The sequence below is a fragment of the Hyaena hyaena genome, unplaced genomic scaffold (genome assembly GCF_003009895.1).
Source record: "Hyaena hyaena isolate Hyena2069 unplaced genomic scaffold, ASM300989v1 scaffold_180, whole genome shotgun sequence".
Classification (NCBI taxonomy): domain Eukaryota; kingdom Metazoa; phylum Chordata; class Mammalia; order Carnivora; family Hyaenidae; genus Hyaena; species Hyaena hyaena.
The window spans coordinates 1,193,230-1,217,888 of NW_024080811.1; the positions used below are offsets into that span (position 1 = coordinate 1,193,230).

General features: G+C 38.3%; 1 protein-coding gene and 1 long non-coding RNA gene across 2 annotated transcripts; one reads left to right on the top strand and one right to left on the bottom strand.

Moving 5' to 3' along the window:
• The first annotated feature begins 430 nt into the window (after window positions 1–430).
• Window positions 431–11,474, top strand: CSTA (cystatin A). The gene is made up of 3 exons (XM_039240676.1): window positions 431–522; window positions 8,325–8,426; window positions 11,227–11,474. Exons 1-3 carry the CDS (start codon window positions 457–459, stop codon window positions 11,353–11,355), a joined length of 297 nt encoding a protein of 98 aa, XP_039096607.1. The 5' UTR covers window positions 431–456; the 3' UTR covers window positions 11,356–11,474.
• Window positions 9,247–24,478, bottom strand: LOC120237398. The gene is made up of 3 exons (XR_005529937.1): window positions 24,415–24,478; window positions 11,307–11,412; window positions 9,247–9,486 (listed from the first exon to the last, which is right to left on the bottom strand). It is a non-coding gene; the product is annotated as an uncharacterized LOC120237398 (long non-coding RNA).
• Window positions 24,479–24,659: the final 181 nt, after the last annotated feature.

Below are 24,659 nucleotides of genomic sequence, written 5' to 3' on the forward strand. Positions count from 1 at the left end.
TTTACTTTCTTTTTAAAGTCAGGTAAATACTAAACAGTCAGCCTTAACATTATTAATAAAAATACCCTTAAAATACAAAATGTTGTGTTAGAGGCTTTAAAACATTAGGAAACTCTGGTTGTGGCTTCAGATTTCATTCCTCAGATGCAACAGGAATGAACCCTTGTCAAAGAGAATGCAAGGAAGTCTGACTCCTGTGACAAGGTGACTTGTTGGGCACACCTGTTTGTCCGTCCCCAGCCCTCACTCTTCCAAATTCCTATTAGCATATTCTGTTGAGGAAGCAGCATGGCTTGCTTCAAGACAGATTCATTTTCCTTATGCCTATTTGCTCTCTGTGAAAAAGAATACTTTCTGGAGGCGGAGCTTGTTGAACTCTTTAAAAACCAGAGTCTCCACGCTGACCTGATCACTTCAGTTCCAGCATCCTGCCTAGCAAAGAAGCAGTTAGTCAAAATGATACCTGGAGGCTTAAGTGAAGCCAAACCTGCCACTCCAGAAATTCAGGAGATTGCTAATGAGGTGAGTTGATGTATCTCATGAAAAGGACTGATTCAAAATCTTGGTTCCTAGGTCTGCTGTGTTAAGTGTGTGGGTGAACATGAAAATTGGAACACTGAGAACTGTGTTGTTTTGTTCAGGCTTCTCTACAACTAAAAACCTTTCCAGATGAAACCTCTAATAACCCCAAATATGAGAGTGATCTTAGTCAAGTAACATCCCTTCTCTGATGGGATCCCTTCCCTCAGTTTCCCCATTTATAAAAGAAGAATTTGTACTGTGTACACCTTTATAGGCTTACAGTGTATGATTCTAGGATTACTAATTCAGTTTCTGATGAAACTTTTTTGATCTTACCAAATGGAGCCAACATGTAATTAAAGTCTGAGGATGCTAACAATTTGACAAACTGGACTTTACCCTCTCTACAGGGAAATTTTTTTTAATGGGTTAAATGAAGAACAATCTTGCAAAGATAATCCATTTACAAACTTCCTGCCAATTTGAATAAATAGAAAATATTTTAGTCTCTTAATATTTAGAAGACGATTAAACTAGTATGGAAGAGGAGTGGCATAGTCTATGCTTATTCCAAAATGGATTATGGTGAAACCAGCACTCAATGTTTTTAGTAAGATGATACATTTTTCTAAGTGTTGTTTGATTAGCTATCACTTAAATAATAAAATTTTATTGTATTGCATATTTTATGAAAAGAAAATATATATAAATTACCATTTTAGGCCTATAAATTGTCACACTACTTTCTTATATCATTCCTTGTTTTTCTCTCTAAAACTTCCTTCAATGACACTGGCAAACAATACCAGCTTCTTGAGTGAATGAGAGAATCCTCTATGTTAGGGCTCTGGAAACTTTCTAGAGATTAGATGCCTGGAGTTCTAACACTAGTTCTTTGGGACTAAATGTTTCCCTTTTAAAAGTTCTTTTAAAAAATACTTTGCAGCTTATTTTTCTTGTAAAGCATACTATTAAGTTCTTAATAACTTTCTTTGAGTCCCTATATCAGGTCAGTGTGCACATGAATTACCTGGGAGTCTTGTTAAAAATGCAGATTCTGACTCAGTAGATCTGGCTGGGATGGGCCTGAGAGCCTGTATTTCTAACCAGCTCTCAGGTGATGCCCCTGCTGCTATCCATGACCTCACTGGCCTACAGGACTAGAGATGCATAATATCCAGGAGACCTATGGGAAATGGGTTTTCTAAAAGCAAGGCACTGAAAAAAACATCTCAGTTCCATTTGTGAGATGAAGATCACACCTCTTGCTCTGCTGACCTCAAAGCTATGAGGATGAAATAAGATGATGTGCATAATAATGTCTTGGAAACAAGAAAGAAATATGCATAGATGAGGCATCATAGTTATTTGCTTCAAATCTTTACCTGAAATCACCCCTGACGCCAGAGAATGCCCCAAGACTCTCCAGGGACCAGAGCTGTAAGAAAGATGGGGAATAACAGATTTGATAGAGAGAGTGCAGAAAATGTTAATCATTTTTAAAAAGCCTACCTTGTAATCAAGAATAATTTCTTTAAACAGTTTTTAAATGTTTTATTTATTTTTGAGAGAGAGATAGAGACAGCATGAGCAGGAGAGGGTCAGAAGAGAGAGGGAGACACAGAATCTGAAGACAGGCTCCAGGCTCTTAGCTGGCTGTCAGCACAGAGCCTGACGGGGCCTCGAACCCATGAACCGTGAGATCATGACCTGAGCTGAACTCGGACGCCCAACTGACTGAGCCACTCACGTGCCCCAAGAATCATTTTTTTAATAAGAAGCTATAAAGCTATAAGAAGGCCTTGCATTCTTAAAAACACCCATCTGTAAGCCATATCTTAAATTATGAAATTAACTTGCAAGTGTGTTTCTTGCTGCTTACGTCAAGGCTTACCCTGTTAAGGAGGTAGAATGAGAGATAGATATTAATAAGTAACTATGTCACCCCAGAAAGGTGCTTTGCAGCCTTGTCATCCATTCGACTAACCTCTCATTTGATCATCATAATCCCTGGGGCAGGGAAGAAAATCATCATGTCCATTTTTCAGGTGAGATTTTAGACTGAGATTCAAAGCAGTTAATAACTGCCTGGTTAAGAAGCTGGTCTGTCTTCAGATTTTGACCACCTGCCTTTTCCACTGTACGGTGTGGCAGGAACATGGAGAAGTAGGTGGGTTGAGGGAAACACATGGTATGGCAAATTGCCTTATTTGTGCAAGCAGCCAGCCTCAGATTTAAATCAATTTGACAAATGAATATGAATGAACCATTTCTTGAATATCTCTTAGGTGACCAGCATTGTGATACATAAGAGGGCTCTGTGCTGACAGCTCAGAGCCTGGGTCCTACTTCAGATTCTGTGTCTCCCTCTCTCTCCGCCCCTCTTCTGCTCACATTCTGTCTCTCAAAAATAAATAAACATTACAAAATTTTTTTTAAAAGAAGATACATAAGGACTTTAAGACATGGCCCCTGCCCTCAAGGGGTTTACACTCCATTTAGGGAAATCAAGATAAGCAGGATGTAATATAAAACATTTCTTAAATCATAGATTTGGAACCAGGAAAGACATTAGAGTTTGTCCATCAAAGCTAGAACTTTCTTTATTTTTTTTTTAAGTTTATTTATTTTGAGAGAGAAAGGAGAGAGAGCACAAGTAGGGGAGAGGCAGAGAGAGGGGGACAGTGAATCCAAAGCAGGCTCTGTGCTGACAGCAGAGACCTTGATGCAGGGCTCGAACTCACAAACCATGAAATCACGACCTGAGCTGAAGTTGGAAGCTTAACTGACTGAGCCATACAGATGCCCCAAAGTTCATAACTTTCAAGTGAATAATTACTGGATGGTAGTTCTGCTTCTCAAGTGTTAAGCTCCCAGTTATCATTTAGCTAGCTCCCCTCTTACAGGAGCACCGTAGGGGGCAATTCCCAATTAAGTATTAGAAGGTGGAGGAATGGTCAGTTTAGGAAGCACATCCCATCAACTATATAACTTATCTCCCCAGGCAGGTACTACCAAAACCACTTTTAGATGAGGAAATATAATCAACACCTTCTTCAAGATTATAGAATTAGTTAGGTGCACAGTCAGAGCCAGGCAAATGGGTAGGGGTTAGGTGTTGGTAGTCATACACTTGGTATGATCCTAGGGGGTCCCAAGGAAGACCACTACTACCTGTCATTTACCTTGTAATTTTATCTCTTTGATTTTTTTATGTATTCTTATTTTTTTAATAACCTGTTAAAATGCAGGTATTCTTAGAGGAGCTGAAGTTTATCAGCTTTCCCTGTCGGTATCAAAAAGCTTCTTAGTGGAATGCCAACTAAAGGAAGGACTCCATTTGGGAGGGAAAGGAAGGATGAAGGCTATCTCACAGAGAGGAGAAAGCATCAAAGAAAAAAGGAGAACTGCAGGTTTAAGGAATTTGACATCAAAATGAAAGAGGGATGTTGAACAAGGTCAGAAAGACAAGAAATTCAAACAAAGAGCTTGGGGTTGAGGAGACTTGAACATTTCCAAAGGCAGAAGAAAAGAGTGTCCCCATTCTGAAGATAACAGAGACTGAATAGTAATTGTGTATCATGTATTAATTACTAAAGGATGCTACTGATTCTTGGGTCCAGAGTACACATGGAAGAAATCCCCTTTCCCAGAATTCTTTGTATTAGTTGAAGATCTCTGCTATCCCTCTTTTCTATTCACTTTCCTTTCTGGAAAGACAAGTTGTCATGAAGAAAAACAACCCTGCTTTCTTCATTCAGAAAACATTATGTACAAGTACCATGTGAAATGTTATAGGGACAGGAGGGACACAAAGATGATTCCTGCCTTTAGAGAGATTTTACAAATAGATTGGAGATGAGATACACTCAAGAAAATAATGAGCTATACTTGGCCCCATTTATGAAAAACCATAATATGTGTAATTAACGACCAAGTGAGTGGTCCTACCAGCAAAAAGCCCAACATCATTACTGTTGATCCATTATGTTACATCATATGTTAAAAAGCCAATGGATGAGAATTCTGAGTAACTTTATATGCAGGAAAGAAATGTTATTTCAACAATTGTTTTTAGAAACAAGGGCTATTATTATCCACACGTAGGTAGATACATACATCACACACACACACACACACACACACACACACACACACACACGTCAAATTTAATTACTGAATGCCATTCCTGGCAAGCACAGACCATAATACCATACAAATACCTCCTATGCATACCATCATGAACACCACACCCTAGAGCTTAGCATGTCACTATTGTCACTCACCCACACATTTGTATTCTGACAACAGCTTCCTTGTCAATCACCTCTCCCACTGCCTCACACCCAGATAGCCTGTCATTCAGCCATACTACAATCTTTCAGGCACTCACCCTCTCCTCTTCATCATCAGAGCATGCCTAGACCAACTTGAGCATTCATCCAGCCTGGACCCATAGTGGATGGCTTCATTCACTCTTCCAGCCCTGATTTCTGTTGACCCTGTGAAATTCTGGCATTCAGGTCCTCAATTAGAGATCACTCCCATTGCCACCACTTCTCTTCAGCTTGTGCTCCAGATCCAGAGAACTTTGCTCAAGGAAGTTGCAGAACCACAGAAACTCAATCACGACAAATCTATGAATTCATGCCAGCAAACAACAGCAACAGGACCCTAGGTCTGCCAGAACAACCTTTCAGCCATATCCTGTTGGCCCTTTTCTAGAAACCCCAGAAAGGTGGACCTGGACCTTATTTCTCCTTGGTTCCTCAGTCCCTCCATCCCCAAGACCCCTCCAGCAGGTATCTCAGTTTCTTCTCTTAAAAGATTGTATTCATCTGGTGCAAGAACACTCTGATTTCCTTATCTCTTGCTGGATCTCATTCCTCCTTCCAGTGTAAGACTCTTCCCTCCGTTCTTCAGTCAACCTTTCCTCTCTTATGTCAGGTGCCATCATTTCTTATACCGGTTGCCTTGCCCCATACTTGTCCCTTCCCTCAAAACATGGTCAGATGACAAATGTCTATAAGTCACCTCTCATCAGTCCTAGTATACTTTCATGCTACTGCCCAAACTCTCCTTCCTTACTCTATAAAACATCCCCAAATATGGCTTACCCATGTTGCCTCTATCACCTTTCTATCCATTCTTCCCCAAATTATGCGTAGCCCAATGTTTCTGCAGAATGATTACAGATAGGGAAAAACCATAGGCGTTGGGTGGAGCATGGCTCAAATCCTCAGATCCCAGAGAACTAACAATTCACCAAGATTCATGTTCTGTAGCAATAAAAACAAAACAAAACAAAAACAAAACAACAACAACAAAAAGCACTTAAACAGCTCTAGGGTAATTGTATTTTACCAGCTGCTCCTTCCTGACAGTATCCATCCACTGGCTGGGGCCCAAGTGACAAACCCACACTGTTTCTTCTTCCAGCATCTCAGCCACCAGCATGCATGGCAGGCTGAGGAAGGTGAATGCCAACTGTGTTCAGCTCAAGGTCTGTCTATGTACCACCAGGTCCCAGACCACCACTCCCAACTGGCTTCACCCTCCCAGAACCCATCCTTGGGGAGTCTTTCAGCACCAAGTTGCCTTCTGAAAATTAAGGTTTCACTGACCAGTTCCTTCCTATTCTTCCCCCTTTCCTGCTCCTCAGCTTGTCTCATGACCCCAGGTTCATAGCATCCAACATTAGAATAATAACAGTCTGTTCTACTGGAAAGAGAGAGCAAGGCTACAGGTTATAAGTAGAGTGAACCTGAAATCATGGCACACAGTCTGACAGGTGTCAGTGCATTCCCCAAAAGAAACCAGGACATTTGAAATCAGCTCTCTTATGGAAAACTCTGGACTTGTGGACTACATAGATTCAGTGGAAAGGTGGCAGATTTTGATCTATTTTTAAGACAGAAATAAAATTTTCTGATATGCAGTAAACAAACAAACAAACAAACAAACAAACCCATGACCAAAAGACTGGAAACCAGAAGGAATACAGATCACTGCCACAGATAAATCAGGTACTTAAGCTATCAAGCAAGAGATTTAAAGCCTTAAATAGCTGTAATTAACAATTTTTCAGCCTTAGCAGTCATGTTCTCCTCACAGCCTTAGGTCCCTCATTTGTAAAATGAGGTTTAAATAGATAATGTTGGGTTTAGTGTAGAGATTAACCCTTTCCAACTCAGCTCCTAACTTGACTGGTACCCCGTGTTGGCTCAGAAGGGTTAGACAGAGGAAGCAACAGGACAGTAACTCCTCTCCTTATCTGACTTCTCTCTGCACTCCTGTCTACTTTTTCCCTCTCTCCTGCACCCTACCTCTTCCAATTTCTTTTTGTTTGGTTTCTTTTTTTCCTCATGATTTGTCTCCTTCCTTTGTCCACTTTGGAGCTTTATTTTCCATCTCAAGAAAGCAATATCACATTCTTCCCATCTATTCTGAAGGTCACAGGAGAAATGGGTGGTGGTCCATGAAGTGTTGTAGCCTCAAAAGTAGTCTGAGAATTCAAAGAGTTTGGAAATGTCTATATCTTTGAAAACAGTTCTGGTACCCAAACTGAGGTGCTGATAGAAAAGGATTCAGTACCTCTGTCCCACTGAAGGGAAGGACTTGATATGGCCTTGGGAGAACCCTAGATGCATGGGAGACCTGCCTAAGACACGTAAAATGCTTTAGTGATGGGCAGGGAGACAACTTCCCAATAAACAAAGTATATCAAACATACACATCTATTTCCCTCTAAATAGTGGGAAAATATTGTGGGCTAAATATTGTGGGTACAAAGCCACAAATAGAAAGACAACACGAGATAGGCAAATACCACCGCAGAGATACTGACAAAACTTTGGAAGATGGAAAACAGGTGAATAATGGAAAATTACTGGACCATCTAAACAAAGCCGAAACCACAGAGGGGAATGATGAGCCAGAAGTAAGTGGATTCATGGTGCAGAATTCCAAAATGGCCCAAGTACTAGCAATGCCAGAAACTTATGATGACAAGAGTGAGACATAAGGCTAACACCAGGAGAATAGATGACAGATCTGTATGAGGAGCTTGCCCCCAGATCCTTCCCTCTCACTCTCTTCCAAGCTGAAAGATAAGCTATTACCCATTCTCCACCCTCACAGAATTCTGGTGATTTACTCGTAGCAGAAGCTGAGTCAGAACACAGTGGACACTAGCATTCTCAGGCCCAGCTGAGGGCAGGAATGAAGGACTGATACTGAAAACTGGTAGATCCAGTGGAAGTTCACATATTGAGTTTGAGACCCTTGTCATGTCTGGTTTGGGAATGCTGCCAACAAAGCTTATAATCCGCCGGTAGTAGACAGAATGGTGGCCAACATCCTAATCCTTGAATCCTGTAAATGTGTTATCTTACATGGCAAAGAGACTTGGAGATGTGATTAAATTAAGGATCTTGGCACTATTTTTGTAACTTTGAGTCTGAAATTATTTCAAAATAAAAAAATTTAAGTAGTAATTATAGCTCTCCCATCTTTATTAATCAAAGGTATATATATTAAAGCTTTACTAGTGAAAACGTTAGCATATTGCTATATTGCCACAAGTTGATGTAAATTCAGCCTTAAAGCAACAAAGTTTGAGATTTTAGTTAGCTCATGTAATCTTATTAAAGGTAGATGCTTTCTTTTCCTTGAAATACTGGAAATAGCTCTCATTATCATGTGTGAGGACCTTCAGAAACACAAGGTTTCCAGGTTTGTAAATCACATAAATGGAGTCCAATATAGCTTTGATAACATGTTTCCTCTTTTCTCTTCTTAAGGTTAAATCTCAGCTTGAAGAAAAAACAAATGAGACTTACCAGAAATTTGAAGCTATAGAGTACAAAACTCAAGTGGTTGCTGGAATAAATTACTACATTAAGGTTAGAGTTCAACATCCACCTTGGCACTAAAAGATACTGTGTACTTCATTTTATGTGATGTTCCCTGTCACCCCTGCCATATATTTTGTCCCTTCTGTTTGTACTAAATGAAGATGCTTACTCCACATAAAACTTCCTAAGTGGTAGACTCTCAAATTTGGTAGATGATGGGATATTTATACCATGTTTCCTGTGAATTTAGAAAGCTTTCTTATATTGAGTCCTTCTAAATGACAATTACATTTTATAAATTTTCATAATTTGTATAGAAAGAGATTTCATAACAGTTCCAAACATGTTTAATTTGTGGCTATGGCTGCTTCTTATGGGAAGTGGGGGGATAGTATCTCAGTTGCCTGAAGGCATGAAGTTGGACCACTGCTATCTTGAAGCTTATTCTATCTCAAAGCTTTGTGATTCTATATATCTAATTAAATGGATTTTAGGAAGGACTTTAAGTCCTAAAATTTAAGGTGAGAAAATAACTTAAACTGCTTTTGTCCTTTACATAGCATTTTGATTAACACAATTTGAATAATTTTGGCAATTCAAATAAGTGAAGTCAATTTGTGACACTGTAGGTGTAGTTTAAAACAGTGGAACATTTAAAATAATGTTAAGATTAATTTTATAGCTATATCAATAAATTAAATGATGCACTATCCAGTTATAATGGAAGAAGATAAGTTGAGAGGGAACCATTTCAAATCAACCATAGATATTTAGGAACCATTTTCATCCTTTTGTATTGAGATGACAATTCTGATTTAATAAATAATAACAACAGACATTCAAATGCATTTACTTAATCTTTACAAAACCATTTGACCAACATACACTCTGGCTTATTTCTCGTTAACAATTAATAACCATTTAAGATACAACATTTTTGAAAAATGTTTTGAGCCAAAAAATAAAATAGTCCTAACCAGCTAAGCATAGGAAATTTGAGCTCCTAGTACATGCCAGGTGCTGAGGTGGTGCACATGAATGAGATCCTGCATTATCCTCAGAAAGCGCTGGCATTGTTTCCTCCCTTCTCAATCTGCTTTCTTCACAGCTAAAAAAGAATGTTCTCCAGTTAAAAATGATTTTGTTGAAAGACAAGAAACATGTCATCAAAATTGGGATCATTGTTTTAATAATTTATGATTAGCCCAAGTTCATAAAGTTCATATATTAACCAGCTCATGTATGTCCTTAAAAGCTTATCAGAAAACTTGAAAATTTCTTCCATTAAGACCACCTGCCTGGTCACATTTGTACTACTGGATTACAGTCCCTTCATTACTTCCTGGCCATCTTATCTAGTTGTTGATCTCTGCTTTGAACCACTCTCTACATTTAAGGTCTTGCTGGTGATGTGACCTCTGTTCTTCCTCAAGTATCTATTAAGAGGCAGGTGGTAGAATGGAAGGGCTGCAGGCTTTGGTGTCAGACAGTTCTGGCACCCTTGAACCCTTGTTTGACTTGTTCCACTAGTCAGTGCTTGTGTAATTGAAGTTGCTCATCTTCTCTGAGCCTCAATGCCCTTGTCTTCCCTGTGCAAATAATAATCTACTTTGCCAGGTGTTGTGTGGAATAAATGAACTAGAAATTTACTGAGCACTTATAATGTGCTCTAAGAACTGGGAATGTACTATCTCTTTTAATCCTCTCAACAAATTTGAGATAAGTATGATCATTTCCCTTGTGTTACTGATGAGAAAATGGAGCCCCAGAGAGATGGAGTAACTAATAAGGTCAAACAATTATAAAAGCAGAGCTAGGATTTGAATCCAGATGGTCTGATGCTTAACTTCTGGCTGTACTGCATCTAATAATGTATAAAAAGGCTGATGCCCTGTTCCAAGTACAGAATAAATGCGTTTAAAAGGTTACACTGTGGAGTGAAAAGAACATCAATGTTAGAGTTTGGATTTCGATTTTGACTCTGTCACATATTAACTGAGAAACTTATGGAAAATTACTTTATGTCTCCTAATCTGCTTCTGCATCTCTAAAACTGTCATTTGTTCCACCTTTCTTCAGGCCTTATAGTAAGAAGTATATAAACTGCTCATCATAGCCTCTGAATCATAGTAAACATTTGATAATGGTATTTATTAATTAGGAAGGAATATCAGAATATAAAAAAATATTCTTATAAGATAAATTTTTATTGTTTCAACCAAGAACAAAGGTAGAAATTCCTACCATGATTTTCTAGGTCGCAGATTCATGCCCAAACTACCATTTCAATTTTCATACCAATGACTTCCCAGCATGATCCCTTTATTTTAGGAGGGACACTACACGGTCCACTTCCTGGGCCCTGCTCAGTTATACTAGGGGGCACTTATAAAGTAGGTTCTAATATAGATATGAGCACCACACATCCCAAAATTTCTAGGATAATTCTGATTTTCTCCTCCCTTCTCAAACTATGTGGCAAATAAAACGTCCCAATTTGGAAGTCAGAAAACAAAATCAACAAAATGATGGTCACTTGTTTTCTTGCTCTGTGCATCTTTGAAAATGAAATGCAATTCTGAACTTTCATTTGTGCCCAAACAGGAGGAAATTATAAAATAATATAAAATAAAGTAAAATAAAATAAGGGCCTGTGCCTCTTGCCATACCCTTCCTCATAAAATAAGATGACAGACTTATGAAAATCAAGGGTCTAAGAATGCTGGTCTAGAAATGCTGTTCCCAAAAAGCTTATTTCAGTAAAGTTTTATAGTCTGTAGATCTTTCACTTGACAGAGGTCCGTTTGAATGAATCTCCTTTTCATTTTTTTCTTTTTTTATCTTTTAGGTGCAAGTAGGTGATAATAGGTATATTCACATTAAAGTATTCAAAGGTCTTCCAGTACAAGATTCGTCTTTGACACTTACTGGTTACCAGACTGGCAAAAGTGAGGACGATGAGCTGACAGGCTTTTAACAGCATTTTCCAAAAGTCGTCTGGTATTTTCCACTGGCTACTGATCAATGATTCCTGCTAAAACATGTAAATTTCAATAAAGAAGCATTTATTTTCAAATAAATTGATTTCTTCAACTATTTCTCTTCTATTGTGTTAATAGTAATTCTCTTTTCTTTCTTAAAGTCAAAGGATAAGACCACCACCACCACCACCATTCCCACCATAGACAGACTAGATCATGAGTGTTCAGTTCCCTATGGTTGCTGAGAATCCAATATTCCATCCCTAACCTCACATTTAAAAAATTAAATCAGGTATTTTCCAAAATATATTTATATTTTGAGGCAAGTGGGTGGCTCAGTCAGTTAAGCATCCAACTTTGGCTCAGGTGGTGATCTCACCGTTTGTATGTTCAGGTCCCCCATTGGGCTCTGCATTGATAGTGTGGACCCTGCTTGGGATTCTCTCTCTCCTTCTCTCTCTGCCCATCCCCCCTCATGCATTCTCTCTCTCTCAAAATAAATAAAAACAAACTTTAAAAATATATATGTATATTTATATTTTGAAATAGCCTCAAACTTAACAGATAAGTTGCAAAAAATCTTTTTTCCCTAGACACTTGAGAGTAAGTTACCTACAGCGATGCCCTCTCACCAACAAAAACTTTAGTGTACATTTAACTTAACAGATAAGTTGCAAAAAATCTTTTTTCCCTAGACACTTGAGAGTAAGTTACCTACAGTGATGCCCTCTCACCAACAAAAACTTTGGTGTACATTTCTTACAAACAAGCTTTTTCTCTTGAACAACTGAAATATAACCATAAAAATCAGGAAATTAACTGATTTTAGTTAATGTACTAAAAGCAATAGTTAATGTACTGTTAGTACATCCCCAGACAACATTCAGTCCCCTCAATCATTCCCAAAATGTCTTTTAGTGCTAAAAGTTCCAGTCCAAAACCAAATGTTCCATTTAATTGCCATTTTTTTCTCAGAATTTTCTAACATCTCTATTAAGATATAATTTATATGCCATATAAGTTACCCAATTAAAGTATACAATTCAATAGTTTTTAGTATATTTTAAAATATGTGCAACTATCACATAGCCAATTTTAGAACATTTTCATCACCTCAAAAAGAAAACCGTACCTTTTGCTAACATCCCCCATCCTCCTCCACATCCTCACTCCTAAGCAATGACGAATTTACTTTCTGTCTCTACAGATTTGTCTGTTCTAGATATTCCACATGTATGAAATCACATATGGGTTTTTGCAAATGGCTTCTTTCACTTAGCATAATTTTTTTGAGATTCATCTATGTTGTAGCATGTGCCAATGTTTTTATTCCATTTTATGGCCAAATAATATTTAATTTTATGGACATACTACATTTTGTTTATCAATTATCAGGTGATGGATATTTGAGTTGCTTTTACCTTTTGACTACCATGAATAATGTATAAACATTTGCACATATTTTTTGTCATACATGTTTCCATTTCTCTTGGGTATATACCTAAGAGTGAAATTGTTTCTATATGTTTAATTGTTCAGAAACTTACAGACTGTTTTCCAAAGTAGATACACCATTTTACAACCCCAACAGCAGTACAGGAGGTTTGAATTTTTCCATATTCTCAACATGTGTTATTATCTGCCTTTTTGAGTCAACCCATCCTGATGAAGTGATAGCATATTACAGTTTTGATTTACATTTCCCTCATGACAAATAATGTCAAGTATCTTTCATGATCTTATTATACATTTGCATATCTTCCTTAGAGAAATGTCTATTCAGATCCTTTTTTAATTTTTTTAATCAGGCTATTTATCTTTATTATTGAGTTGTAAAAGTTCTTTGCACATTTTGGATACCACTCCCTTATCAGATATGTGATTTGTAAATATTTTCTCCCATTCTATTGTTCTTTTTACTTTTCAATGCTGTCCTTTGAAGTGTCAAAGTTTTTAATTAAAAAAAAATTTTAAAAATATTTATTTCTGAGAGAGAGAGAGAGAGAGAGAGAGAGAGCATGAACAGGGGAGGGTCAGAGAGAGAGGGAGATACAGAACCTGAAATAGGCTTCAGGCTCTAAGCTAGCTGTCAGCACAGAGCCCAACTCGGGGCTTGAACCCACGAACCGTGAGATCAAGACCTGAGCCAAAGTCGGACACTTAACCGATTGAGCCACCCAGGTGCCCCCAAAGTTTTTAATTTTAATGAAATCCAAATTATCTGTTTTTCTTTTGTTGTTGTGCTTTTGGTGTCAAATCTAAGGATCCTTTGCCAAATCCAAACACGTGATGATTTACTCCCATGTTTTCTTTTAAAAGTTGTGTAGTTTTAATGTTTACATTAGGTGTTTAATCCCCTTTGAGTTAATTTTTTCAATTTATTTATTTGAGAGAGACAGAGACAGCATGTGTGGGGGAGGGAGAGAGACAGGGAGATAGAGAATCCCAAGCAAGCTCCAGGCTGCCAACAGAGAGCTAGATGTGGGGCTCTAACTCATGAAACCATGAGATCATAACCTGAGCCGAAACCAAGTCAGACGCTTAACCAGCTGTCACCCAAGCGCCCCTTGAGGTAATTTTTATAAATTGTATGAAGAAAGGATCCAATTTGCTTCTTCTGCAAGTGGCTATCTAGTTGTTCCACCACCATTTGTTGAAAAGACTCTTCATTTCTACATTGAATGGTCTTGGCATCCTTGTTAAAACCAGTTGATCACAGGCACATAAATTCACTTCTAGATCCTCAATTCTATTCCACTAATCTACATGTCTTTCCTTATGCCAGTACTACACTTTCTTGATTACTGTTGCCTTGTAGTAAGTTTTGAAATCAATAAGTGTGAATCCTCCAATTTTGTTTTTCTCTTTTTAGAATGTTTTGGTTCTTCTGGATCCTTTGAGTTTCTATATGAATTTTAGAAATAGGTTATAAATTTCAAAGTCTGCTAGGATTCTGATACAGATTATGTTGAATCTGTAGATCAATTTGGGGAGTAGTTCCATTTAACAATATCAAACCTTTCAATCCATGAACACGGGCTGTTTCCTCAAATATTTACATTTTCTGTAATTTCTTTTGACAGCATTTTATAGTTTTCAGAGTATAAATTTTGCACTTATTTGTTAAACTTAGTTCTAAGTATTTTATTCTTATAGATGCTATTATAAATGAAATTGTTTTCTTAATTTCATTTTGGCTTGTTCATTGCATGCGATAGAAATGCAATCAATTTTTTTGTATATTGATCTTGAATTCTTCAATCTTGCTGAATTTGTTTATTGGTAAATTTCTTAGCATTTTCTTTTTTTAAGTTTATTTATTTATTTTTGAGAGAGAGAGAATGCAAGTAGGGGAAGGGCAGAGAGAGAGAGAATCTGAAGCAGGCTCCACACTGTTAGTGGAGAACCTAATGTGGGGCTTGGAATCACGAACCATGAGATCATGACCCAAAACAAATTTGGAAGCTTAGCAGACTGAGCCATCCAGGCACCCCTCTTAAGATTGTCATATACAACAAGATCATGTCATCTGCAAAGAGAGCTAGTTTTACTTCTTCTTTTCCTGTCAGGATATCTTTTATTTCTTCCTTAATTGCACTGTCTATAACTTTTGGTACAAAGGTAAATATAAGTGGTGAGAATGTATATTGTCTTGTTCCTGATCTTAGCAAGAAAGCATCTAGTCATTCACTATTTAGTGATAAGTTAGCTGTGGGGTTTTGGAAGATGCCCTTTATCAAGATGATGACATTTTTTTTTAGTTTTTTGAGTTTTTTAAATTATGAAAGGATATTGGATTTTGTCAAATGCTTTTTTTCTGCATCTATTAAGATGTTCATGTGGCTTTGCTTTTTATTCTTTCACTATGCTGTATTACATTAATTGATATTTATTTATTTACTTGTTTATTTATTATTATTTTTGAAAGAGAAAGAGAGAGAGAGCAAGCAAACAGTGGAGGGGCACAGGGAAGAGAGAGAATCTTGAGCAGGCTCCATGCCCAGGATAGAGACTGACTTGGGGCTCAATCTCACTACCATGAGATCATGACCTGAGCTGAAATCAAAAGTCAAATGCTTAACCAACTGAGCCACCCAGGCACCCCTACCTGATTTGTGAATGTTAAACCAACTTCGCATTCCTAGTCCCATGTGGTCATGATATATAGTTCTTTTTTATGTGCTATATTTGGTTTGCTAGCATCTTGTTGAGGATTTTTTGCATCCATATTTTTGAGAGATATTAATCTGTAGTTTTCTTGTGATATCTTTGGTTTTCATATCTAAGTAATACCAGTCTCATAGAATGAGATGAAAAGTTTTCCTCTCCCTTCTGCTTTTTGGAAGAGTTTTGTTAGACTGGTATTAATTCTTCTTCAAATGTTTGGTAGAATGTAGCAATGAGGCTATCTGGGCCTGGGCTTTTCTTTATGGGAAGTTTTTGATTACTAACTTAATCTCTTCACTTGTTATAGGTCTATTTAGTTGACTCCTCTTGAGTTGGTTTTGGTATTGTGTCTTTCTAAAATATTTGTTGATTTCATCTGTATTCTCTAATCTATTGGTATATAATTGTCCATAGTATTCCTTCCTTGGGCCTACCTAATGGATTTTGGGCTGAACTGTTAGGAAGGAGAGAGAAGGAAGAAGTGGAAGAAAGGGAAGGACAAAGGAGAGAAAGAGAAGGGAAAAGAAGACATTGGTTTTAAAGATGCCCTAAATAATGTCTCCCTCTGTGTTCTGCACTCTGTTCATCACCCTAGTAGTGCCACTTGTCAATCCCCCTGTACCCCAAATAATAACAGTATATATTAAGTGTTTATTATATATCAGATAGTGTTCTAAAGACTTTACATATATCATTCATTTAATTCCCATAACAACCTCATGACATATATATTGTTACTACCCCTTTTTACAGAAGACTATGTGTACAGAGGCTAAGTTACTGCCTAAGGCCTCATGGCTAGTTAATAAAGTGAAGATATGATCCCAGGCTATTTGCCTCCAAGAACAATGTCCTTAACCCCTACACTCTACTAACACAAGCTTAGAATTCATTTGCTCAGCTATTCTGACCCTTGTAGGAGGCAAGGGAGAGCTTGAAATAGTGAATTCACTGCTAGATATTTCATAATAAAGAAACTGTCCTATTCATCTGCCTTCAGCCCCTAGCACATAGATATTAAGTTCAATCAGTGAACTAAAAGATCTCCACTGGCTGGCTAATATTAGTAGGGTTCTTAGGTAACAAGAACTACCAGAAATGACCCCACTGGCCTAATAATAAGAATCCTTTTCTGAGCAATGCAAAGATGGACCCAAACATCTATAGCTGTAAACTCAGAGCAGCTGGTCAAGGATATACAAAACTCTAAAATCAGATTGATTGGATTTATTTGTACTTTATCCTGATTTGGTAATATACTAATCTGAATATACCACATGTTTAAGACTTACTCTTATAAGGGACATACAGAACATATGCAAAGAAAATTGCAGCTCTTCACTGTCAGAAATAACAGACTTGAATAAATGAATAAACATATCCTGTTGCTGGTTAAATAGACTTCATATTAGTGAGAACATAGTAACAAAGAGGAATAAATAGGGGGAAAGATTAAGTAATGTGTGCAGTGATTCTTAATCATCCCTGCATGTTAGAATTACTTAATTCATAAATTTTTAAAAGTCCCAAATTGGGCCCCATGCAGACCAACTGAATAAGAATCTGAGACAGAGTTCAAATGATTCTTAGGTCAGCTAGGGTTGAGTATTATAGTGATATAAAGGGAAAAGGAAAAATACTTGCCCTAATAAAATTAAGAATTTATTTCAAAGCTTAAAATTTATTACAAAACCTTTATGTCTCTGATGGTAGGTATGGTAGGTTAAAAACAGACTAGGGCCCTTGGGTGGCTCACTCATTTGGGCATCTGACTTTTGATTTTGGCTGGAGTCATGATCTCTCAGTTTGTGAGTCTGAGCCCCTCATTAGGCTCTGTGATGACAGTGCAGAACCTGCTTGGGATTCTCTCTCTCCCTCTGTTTACCGCTCCCGTTTGCTATGTCTCTCAAAAATAAACTTTTTTAAAATAAAAAAAAAAAAAATGAAGAAGTGTGTAGGGTATACCCTGAGAGTTGTTTGTTTGTTTTGCTTTTGTAATGTGAGTGCCTGACTTGAGCTTTGGGGAGGCATCCACTTCAAAGACTCATCCTTTTCTCAGTTGGCTATCTCGAACACAGACTAGCTAAAGAACCAAGCTGCCTCCCCCAGATGTGGGCTCCCTTGTTTTAGAAATCTTGGTTGATTCAAATAAAGAACTATTTGGGCCACTTGTTTTCTTACTCTTCCATGCTTTAAATTTCCACTCTTGGGGCACCTGGGTGGCTCAGTTGGTTAGGCATCTGGCTTCAGCTCAGGTCATGAACTCAGTTTATGGGTTTGAGCCCCACATCAGGCTCTGTGCTGACAGCTCAGAGCCTGGACCCTGCTTTGGAATCTGTGTCTCCCTCTCTCTCTGTTCCTCCCCCATTCACACTTTCTCTCTCTCTCTCTCTCTCAAATAAAGACTAAAAAAAAAATTGTTTTTAATAAATTTCCACTCTTACATTTAAAATTCACCAATAAAGAGAGAGCCCACAAAACCCTAGGCCCTCACCCTCAATCCCAATAAAAGCAGAACTCTAGGCCATGCAATGTCACTTTCTCTAACTCTGTGACTTTGCTTTGTGGCCCCAGGTGTGCTATATAATTTTCAGGTTCTCCCCCCCACCAAAGTTTCCTGATAGTTATTGTTAAAGAGCTGAAGGATGTCTTGCAATCAAAATAATAACTCCAACTGCTGGTACAGCCACAACACTGGTTATTGATAGTCTGAGACCAACATAAAACAAGATGATGAAAACAGAAAAAAGCCAAAATGTCAGAAAATGTGACCGAAATCTGTTTAGTCCAAGTAAAATAAAAAGTATGAAAATAATTTGTCACTTACTAAATGCTGTTGAAAAATTTTACTATTGTTGAAAAACTAAACTTAAAAAAAAAAAAAACAATTTTAGGGGGGCCTGGGTGGCTCAGTCAGTTGAGCATCCGACTTCGGGTCAGGTCATGATCTCGCAGTTCATGGGTTCAAAACCCACGATGGGTTCTGTGCTGACAGCTCAGAGCCTGGAGCCTGTTTCAGATTCTGTGTCTCCCTCACTCTCTGCCCCTCCCCCCTGTCTCTCTCTGTCTCAAAAATAAACTATTAAAAAAAATTAAAAATGAAAAACAATTTTAACATAGAAGATAATTTACTAAAGGGAGTGGCTTACTTTAAAAACCAAGGAAGTGATGAGGCAGGGGTGGGGGCGCCTGAGTGGCTCAGTCAGTTAAGTGTCCAGCTTTGGTTCAGGTCATGATTTCACAGTTTGATTTGTGAGTGAGTTCAAGTCCCACATCTGGCTCGGCATTGACCGCGTGAAGCCTGCTTAGGATTCTCTCTCTCCTTCCCCCAACCCTGCTTGTCTGCGCACACACTAAACAAACAAACCCTATAATCTCTCAAAATAAATAAGTAAACAATCTTAAAGAAGAAAAAACTATATATATATATATATGGTATTTGAACAATTGGACTTATTTCCCAAGAACTGATGGGTGCCCTAGAATAACAAAAGAAAATATATCTATAACTGAATAATTGTAGGTTATCCAGCTGATAGAGTCTTCAAAAGTTCATTGGCCATTTAAGGCTTACCCAAATAAAGGCATAAGCTTCTCCCAAAAAAACTTGGCTTCCTTTACAGTACCATTGCAACCAAAGGGAAAATTACATTTCTGAAGCATTTCCCCCAACCAAATTTGAAATAGAATCTGGGAGCAAGAATTTGTAATCTACTGCAAAAATTATTTTGTCTAACCCCAAAGAGAGAAACTGAATGTGTACTCTTGCCTTGCAAGGGTGAAGGACTCCACCCCAGCTGTCTGTCAGGCCCTCCCAAATTCTGTGCCACAGACTGTGTTTTTAAATGACCATTACTGGTGTGATACTGCTCGGGATTTTAGGCTATGCCTTTCTGTCCCATCTTGGGAAATAGGTTTCTTCACTTACCTGAAGAAGTGACTCTGTCAATTTCTACCTGGTTTCTTATTTTAGGAGAAAGCCAAAGGCTCATCCTGGACCCTGAAGGCTTGCGAGGCTTCCCTTGCTGGAATTTGAAGTTCAGACACAGTGAGGAGTTTCTCCCAAGGAACTATCCAAGCACATACCCAGTGCTTTAAAGGACAATATGAGGAAGTACTGGATGAGGAAAAATTGTCCTAATGTCAAAGGATTACTTGAACAAGGAGATACTAGTTGGTCAGCTGACTCAGTGGGAACGTTCTTGATAGGCTCCTTTGATTCAAGAGAATTTATTTTATGTAATGCAGGGATTTATCATAAAGGTGCATCTGCTTAGGAATCTAGGAAATGCCAAACAACCAGCGCTTGTGAAGGGGGATCTATACAAAACTGGGTCTCATAACTGGAGATCCAAGAAGCAGAATCCAAGGCAGCTAAGAACCTGAGGAGCAATGGATGTGAGTTTTTACATTATTAATGGGTTCAGCTATTTCCCAAGCAGCTGTCTGCACCTGTGTCTGTCCACTTTTCTGCCAGTTCTCACTGACATTCTTTCTTCTGTATAATTTTCTTTGCTTCATGATTTGCATCCTCACAGCTCCTGCTTTCTCAGAACACTGGACCATCATGGCACCTATTGTACCACATTACTTTCCTTCAAGCTTCACTCTCTTCCGACTGCCTAACTATATCATTTTGTCAGTATTTCTTGGTTCAAACCTTTGAAGAATGTAATTGTCCAGATCACCTTCCTGCCCCAGGACATGTCCTCAGACACTGGCCAACTTAAGGTTTGGCAGTTTGTGGGCAGTTGCGCAGCCCTGGTAGAATCAGCATAGTGTAAAACAGGCTACACAGAGAGGCTCTTTCAGTAAGAACTGTGGGCCAGAATCTTCCCTAGAAAGGGCTGTGGTGTGGCTGGTATCTGATCCACATGGCAAACATATGGATGCAAGAATTGTTTGAATTGGTTGGATGGATGGATGGACAGACAGGAATATTTTGTCCTCAGAGAAATAAGGTATGATTGATTAGGAGGAGAGAGAGAGAGAGGGACAGGGAGATTTAATGTAAGTTTAACAATTGTGCAAAAAAAAAAAAAAAGGCGGGGGGACTCTGCATTTGTGTTGCAATATTTAAATGAGATCTGACCTAAATCCTTAGGAAGCAAGAAATGAACAGGTCCTGTTTTTTATTAAAAAAAATTTTTTAATTAATGTTTTTTATTTTATTTATTTCTGAGAGAGAGAGACAGACAGCGTGAGCAGGGAAGGGTCAGAGAGAGAGGGAGACACAGAATCTGAAATAGGCTCCAGGCTCTGAGCTAGCTGTCAGCACAGAGCCCAACACGGGGCTCGAACCCATAAACTGTGAGATCATAACCTGAGCCGAAATCGGACGCCTGACCGACTGAGCCACCCAGGCACCCCTGGAATAGCTCTTAATGCTGAGACATTCTTCTTATGGAAAGAAGATGAATTTCCTCTAAATTCCTTCACACACTTCTGGCCATTCCTTCATATAGGACTGGTCTTCTCTAGCCTTTACCTATTAGAATCTCTCAAAGTTCACCTTCTAATTTATAGTAAGCAATGAACAAATGAGCTATTATTAGTAACAGTATACTGTTCATTCACTGAACATACCACTTATGGGCTGCATTTGGCTCCATGTGACAGAATCCTAAACAAAAAGGCTTAACCAAATAAGCTAACCATCCTTGATATGACCCACTCTTGATATGAATGAAAAAATTACAAATTCCTGCCCTCATTTAATAATAAGTTTGGAGACACAGATAGCCCAGGGCTGGAATGGCAAGCCAAAATGCCATCAATGATCCAGTCGCCTTCTCTCTTTCTGTTCAGCCATCCTCAGTATGTGGTTTTATCTTCATGTTCATTACCACGTGAACATAGCTCTTTGTCCTTGTTATTTCTAGGAACCCTAACCATACTCCAGGAAAAAAGGAGGAGAAAAGGTCAATGCTTGCATCAGGTAAGTTACCCCAAAATACCCCAATAGTCTTCTACTTATATCTCAAAAACTACCTTACTGCTTTTGATCAGGAAGAGGAAAATGGAAGTAGAGCAGAAAATTAGCTGTGTCTCAGGCTTAATTATCCCAAGCACTGAGTATCTACAGCACCAGCCCTCCAAAACTGGTGGGGTAGAGGAAAACCAGCAACTGAAGAGCATGATAAAGATCATGATAGAAGTGTTTATCATGGGAGCACATAATAAGGACCCCTAAGTTGTATTTGAGAGGTCAGAAAAAGTTTGCTGAAGGAAGCGATAGTTGAGACACGAAGCATGGGGAAAAGTTGGCCAGAGAAGAGTGCATATGCTGAAGTTCCGAGCTAACACTGGGTCTTTTCTAGAAACAGAAGTAGTTTCCTCCTAGTGGGGAATAAAGTGCATTGTAAAGAGGGATGAGGTTAGAGGTAAGCCCAAACCGGAGCATAAAAGACTTCAAAAGTCATTTTAAGAACTTGGTACTTATCCTTGGGGAGAAGCCACGGAAGAATTTTAAGCAGGAGTCAAATTTTGCCTGCCAGTTTTTAAAATTGGAGAAAAACCACTCCATCTACAGCAACTATCTTTAAGTGCCAGTGGATTTGCTCTTATGCATCAGGAGACCCACAAGAGAAATCAGGAGTAACCTAAGTAATCGCTAACATTTGATTAGCATGTAACTCTAGGCAGAATATTCATTTTTCTTGATTTGAAACAAGACCACAAATTGAACTAATCTTCCAGTTTACAAGTTATCCCTGCATGGTCTTAAATAGGTAGGACGGCACACAAGCAAAGACTACTGCGGTAGCACTGGGTACATTATCACACCAAGTCCCAAACCAGTTATCTTTGAAGCACAACTTAAAAGAGAGAATGACTGGGGGCGCCTGGGTGGCTTAGTCGGTTGGGCGTCCGACTTTCACTTAGGTCATGATCTCGCGGTTCGTGGGTTTGAGCCCCGAGTCGGGCTCTGTGCTGACTGCCAGCTCAGAGCCTAGAGCCTGTTTCAGTCTGTGTCTTCCTCTCTCTCTGACTCTCCCCTGCTCACGCTGTCTCTCTCTCTCTCTCTCTCCTAGAAAGAAATAAAACATTAAAAAAAAAAACCTTATAAAAAAAAAAAGAGAGAATGACTGGAGCACCTGACTGGCTCAGTTGGTAGAGCATATGGCTCTTGATCTTGGGATTATGAGTTTGAGCCCTGCTGGGTACAGAGCTTACTTAGAGAGAGAGAGAGACAGAAAATGACTTATTAGAAAACTTCCTTTTTATTACTGCACTTATTTGGTATATTTCAGACTGCATTTAAATTAGCTTTTCAAAGACAAGGACATTATAATATTCTCTAATCAGCTGAAATAAGCCATTTGCCACCCACTTTCCACTCCCCCTTCCAGATTCTCTTTTTTTGTTATGTAGCTTTATCACCTTTTAGTATACTATATAATTTACTTCTTTACTATTCTCTGTCTCCCTTACCACATGTAAGTTCTTTAAGGGCAGGTATTTTTTTTTTATCTGTTTTGTTCAGTGATGTATTCATATTGGCTAACAGTGCCTAGAATACACGAGATACTCAAACACTTGTTAAAGATGGATTATCACTGGTGTTTCTTCTATGGCTAACTTCTGTCCTGTCAAGGAAAAGCCAAACTCATCTCTGAACTTTTGCACTCCGTTTCTTCTTCCTCTCTCTCTGACTAAATCCTATCTATCCTTCAAGCCAACAAAATCAACTATTATTGTTAAGGCAGCAATTATATGCAAGACACTGTTTCAGCAGGCTAATCAACTTTCAAGAATAGTGTGCCATCCCTTTCTCTTCATATTTGAAGCTTTAAATGCCATTCATCACAAATTAAACATATTATATTAATACTCATTATACTAAAAGTTGCTCATTGCCATAACTGCACATTTTTCATGTTACATTGAGATGATTTGGGCATCCTACTAACATAATTGGATTAGCTAGACAGTATTCTAGCAGACCTGAAATTCTGGAAACACTGTTATGAATACTTTCCAGGGATTGTTTCTCAATTCCCTTCTGAGGATCAGGAAGATCTTTATTGAATCTTACTTTTTTTCTTGCATGTGTCCTTTCAATTGAAAGATGCAGATGTAAGAAAAAAATTAAATGTCAACTTTCTGTCAGGCACCATTCACTTTAAGTCCTATAGAAAATCTTTTACATTGCTGGTCCTAAGACACTTTTCCTTACTAAGAAGACTAGATTATAATCTCCACAAAAGTAGATTTTGTTTATTAATATCCCTAACGCTTAAGATGGTATCTAACCTGCACAGTCAGTGCTCAAAAGATCTGTTGAAAGAATGGTGAGCACTTTATACCTTTATCGCTCACTTCTAAATGCATAATCGATGAGGGTCAACACATGCAACACGCAGGCCTACCTACAACCCAGTTGGTCAATCTAACTGTGCCAGAGCCAGATGGCTTGTTTAAATCATTATGGTTTGCAGAATCCTAAAACAGCTCTCCAAGACATCCCACTCTAATACCTTAGACTGTGAACATGAGATATTACATCTGTGATGTTACCTTACCTAGCAAAAAGGATTTGCAGGTGTGATTAAGGCTATAATCATTTGACTTTGGGTTAATCAAAAGGAAGACTGTCATTGCAAGTCTAATCACACAGACCTTTTGAAAGCAGAATTTGTGTGGTTTATAGCAAAATAGGAAGTCAAATTCCAAGAAAAAGAAGAATTCAATGCACTATTGCTAGTCAGGAGTGGGCCATGTGCCAAAATATGTGGGTAGTTTTTAGGAACTTAGAGTGACCTATGATAGCAGCAAGGAAATGGGGACATCAGTCATACAACCATAAGGGTCTGAATTCTGCCAACAAACTGAAAGAGCCTAGAAACATTCTTTCTGTAGAAGCGCCAAACAAGAGCCCAGCCTACCTGACTTGATTTCAGCCTATGTGACCCCAAGCAGAGAACCCAGTCATGGACTTCTGACCTACAGAACTGTAAACAGATAAAAAGCATGTGATTTTATGCTGCTAAACTATGGTAATCTGTTAAGTACCAAAAGAAAACTAATAGTCACCCTGTACTAGAAAGTCATCCTTTCCCTGCAATGACCGAATTCTGCAATGATAGATTTACTGACTCATTTAAATACTATCATGCAAGCCCTCCTCTGC

What these genes read in the sequence shown, in the direction of transcription:
- CSTA (XM_039240676.1), top strand. Translation starts at nt 457, where the DNA reads ATGATACCTGGAGGCTTAAGTGAAGCCAAACCTGCCACTCCAGAAATT. An exon ending in TTCAGGAGATTGCTAATGAG is followed by an intron (nt 523 to 8,324) that starts GTGAGTTGATGT and finishes TCTCTTCTTAAG; the next exon opens with GTTAAATCTCAGCTTGAAGA. An exon ending in GAATAAATTACTACATTAAG is followed by an intron (nt 8,427 to 11,226) that starts GTTAGAGTTCAA and finishes TTTATCTTTTAG; the next exon opens with GTGCAAGTAGGTGATAATAG.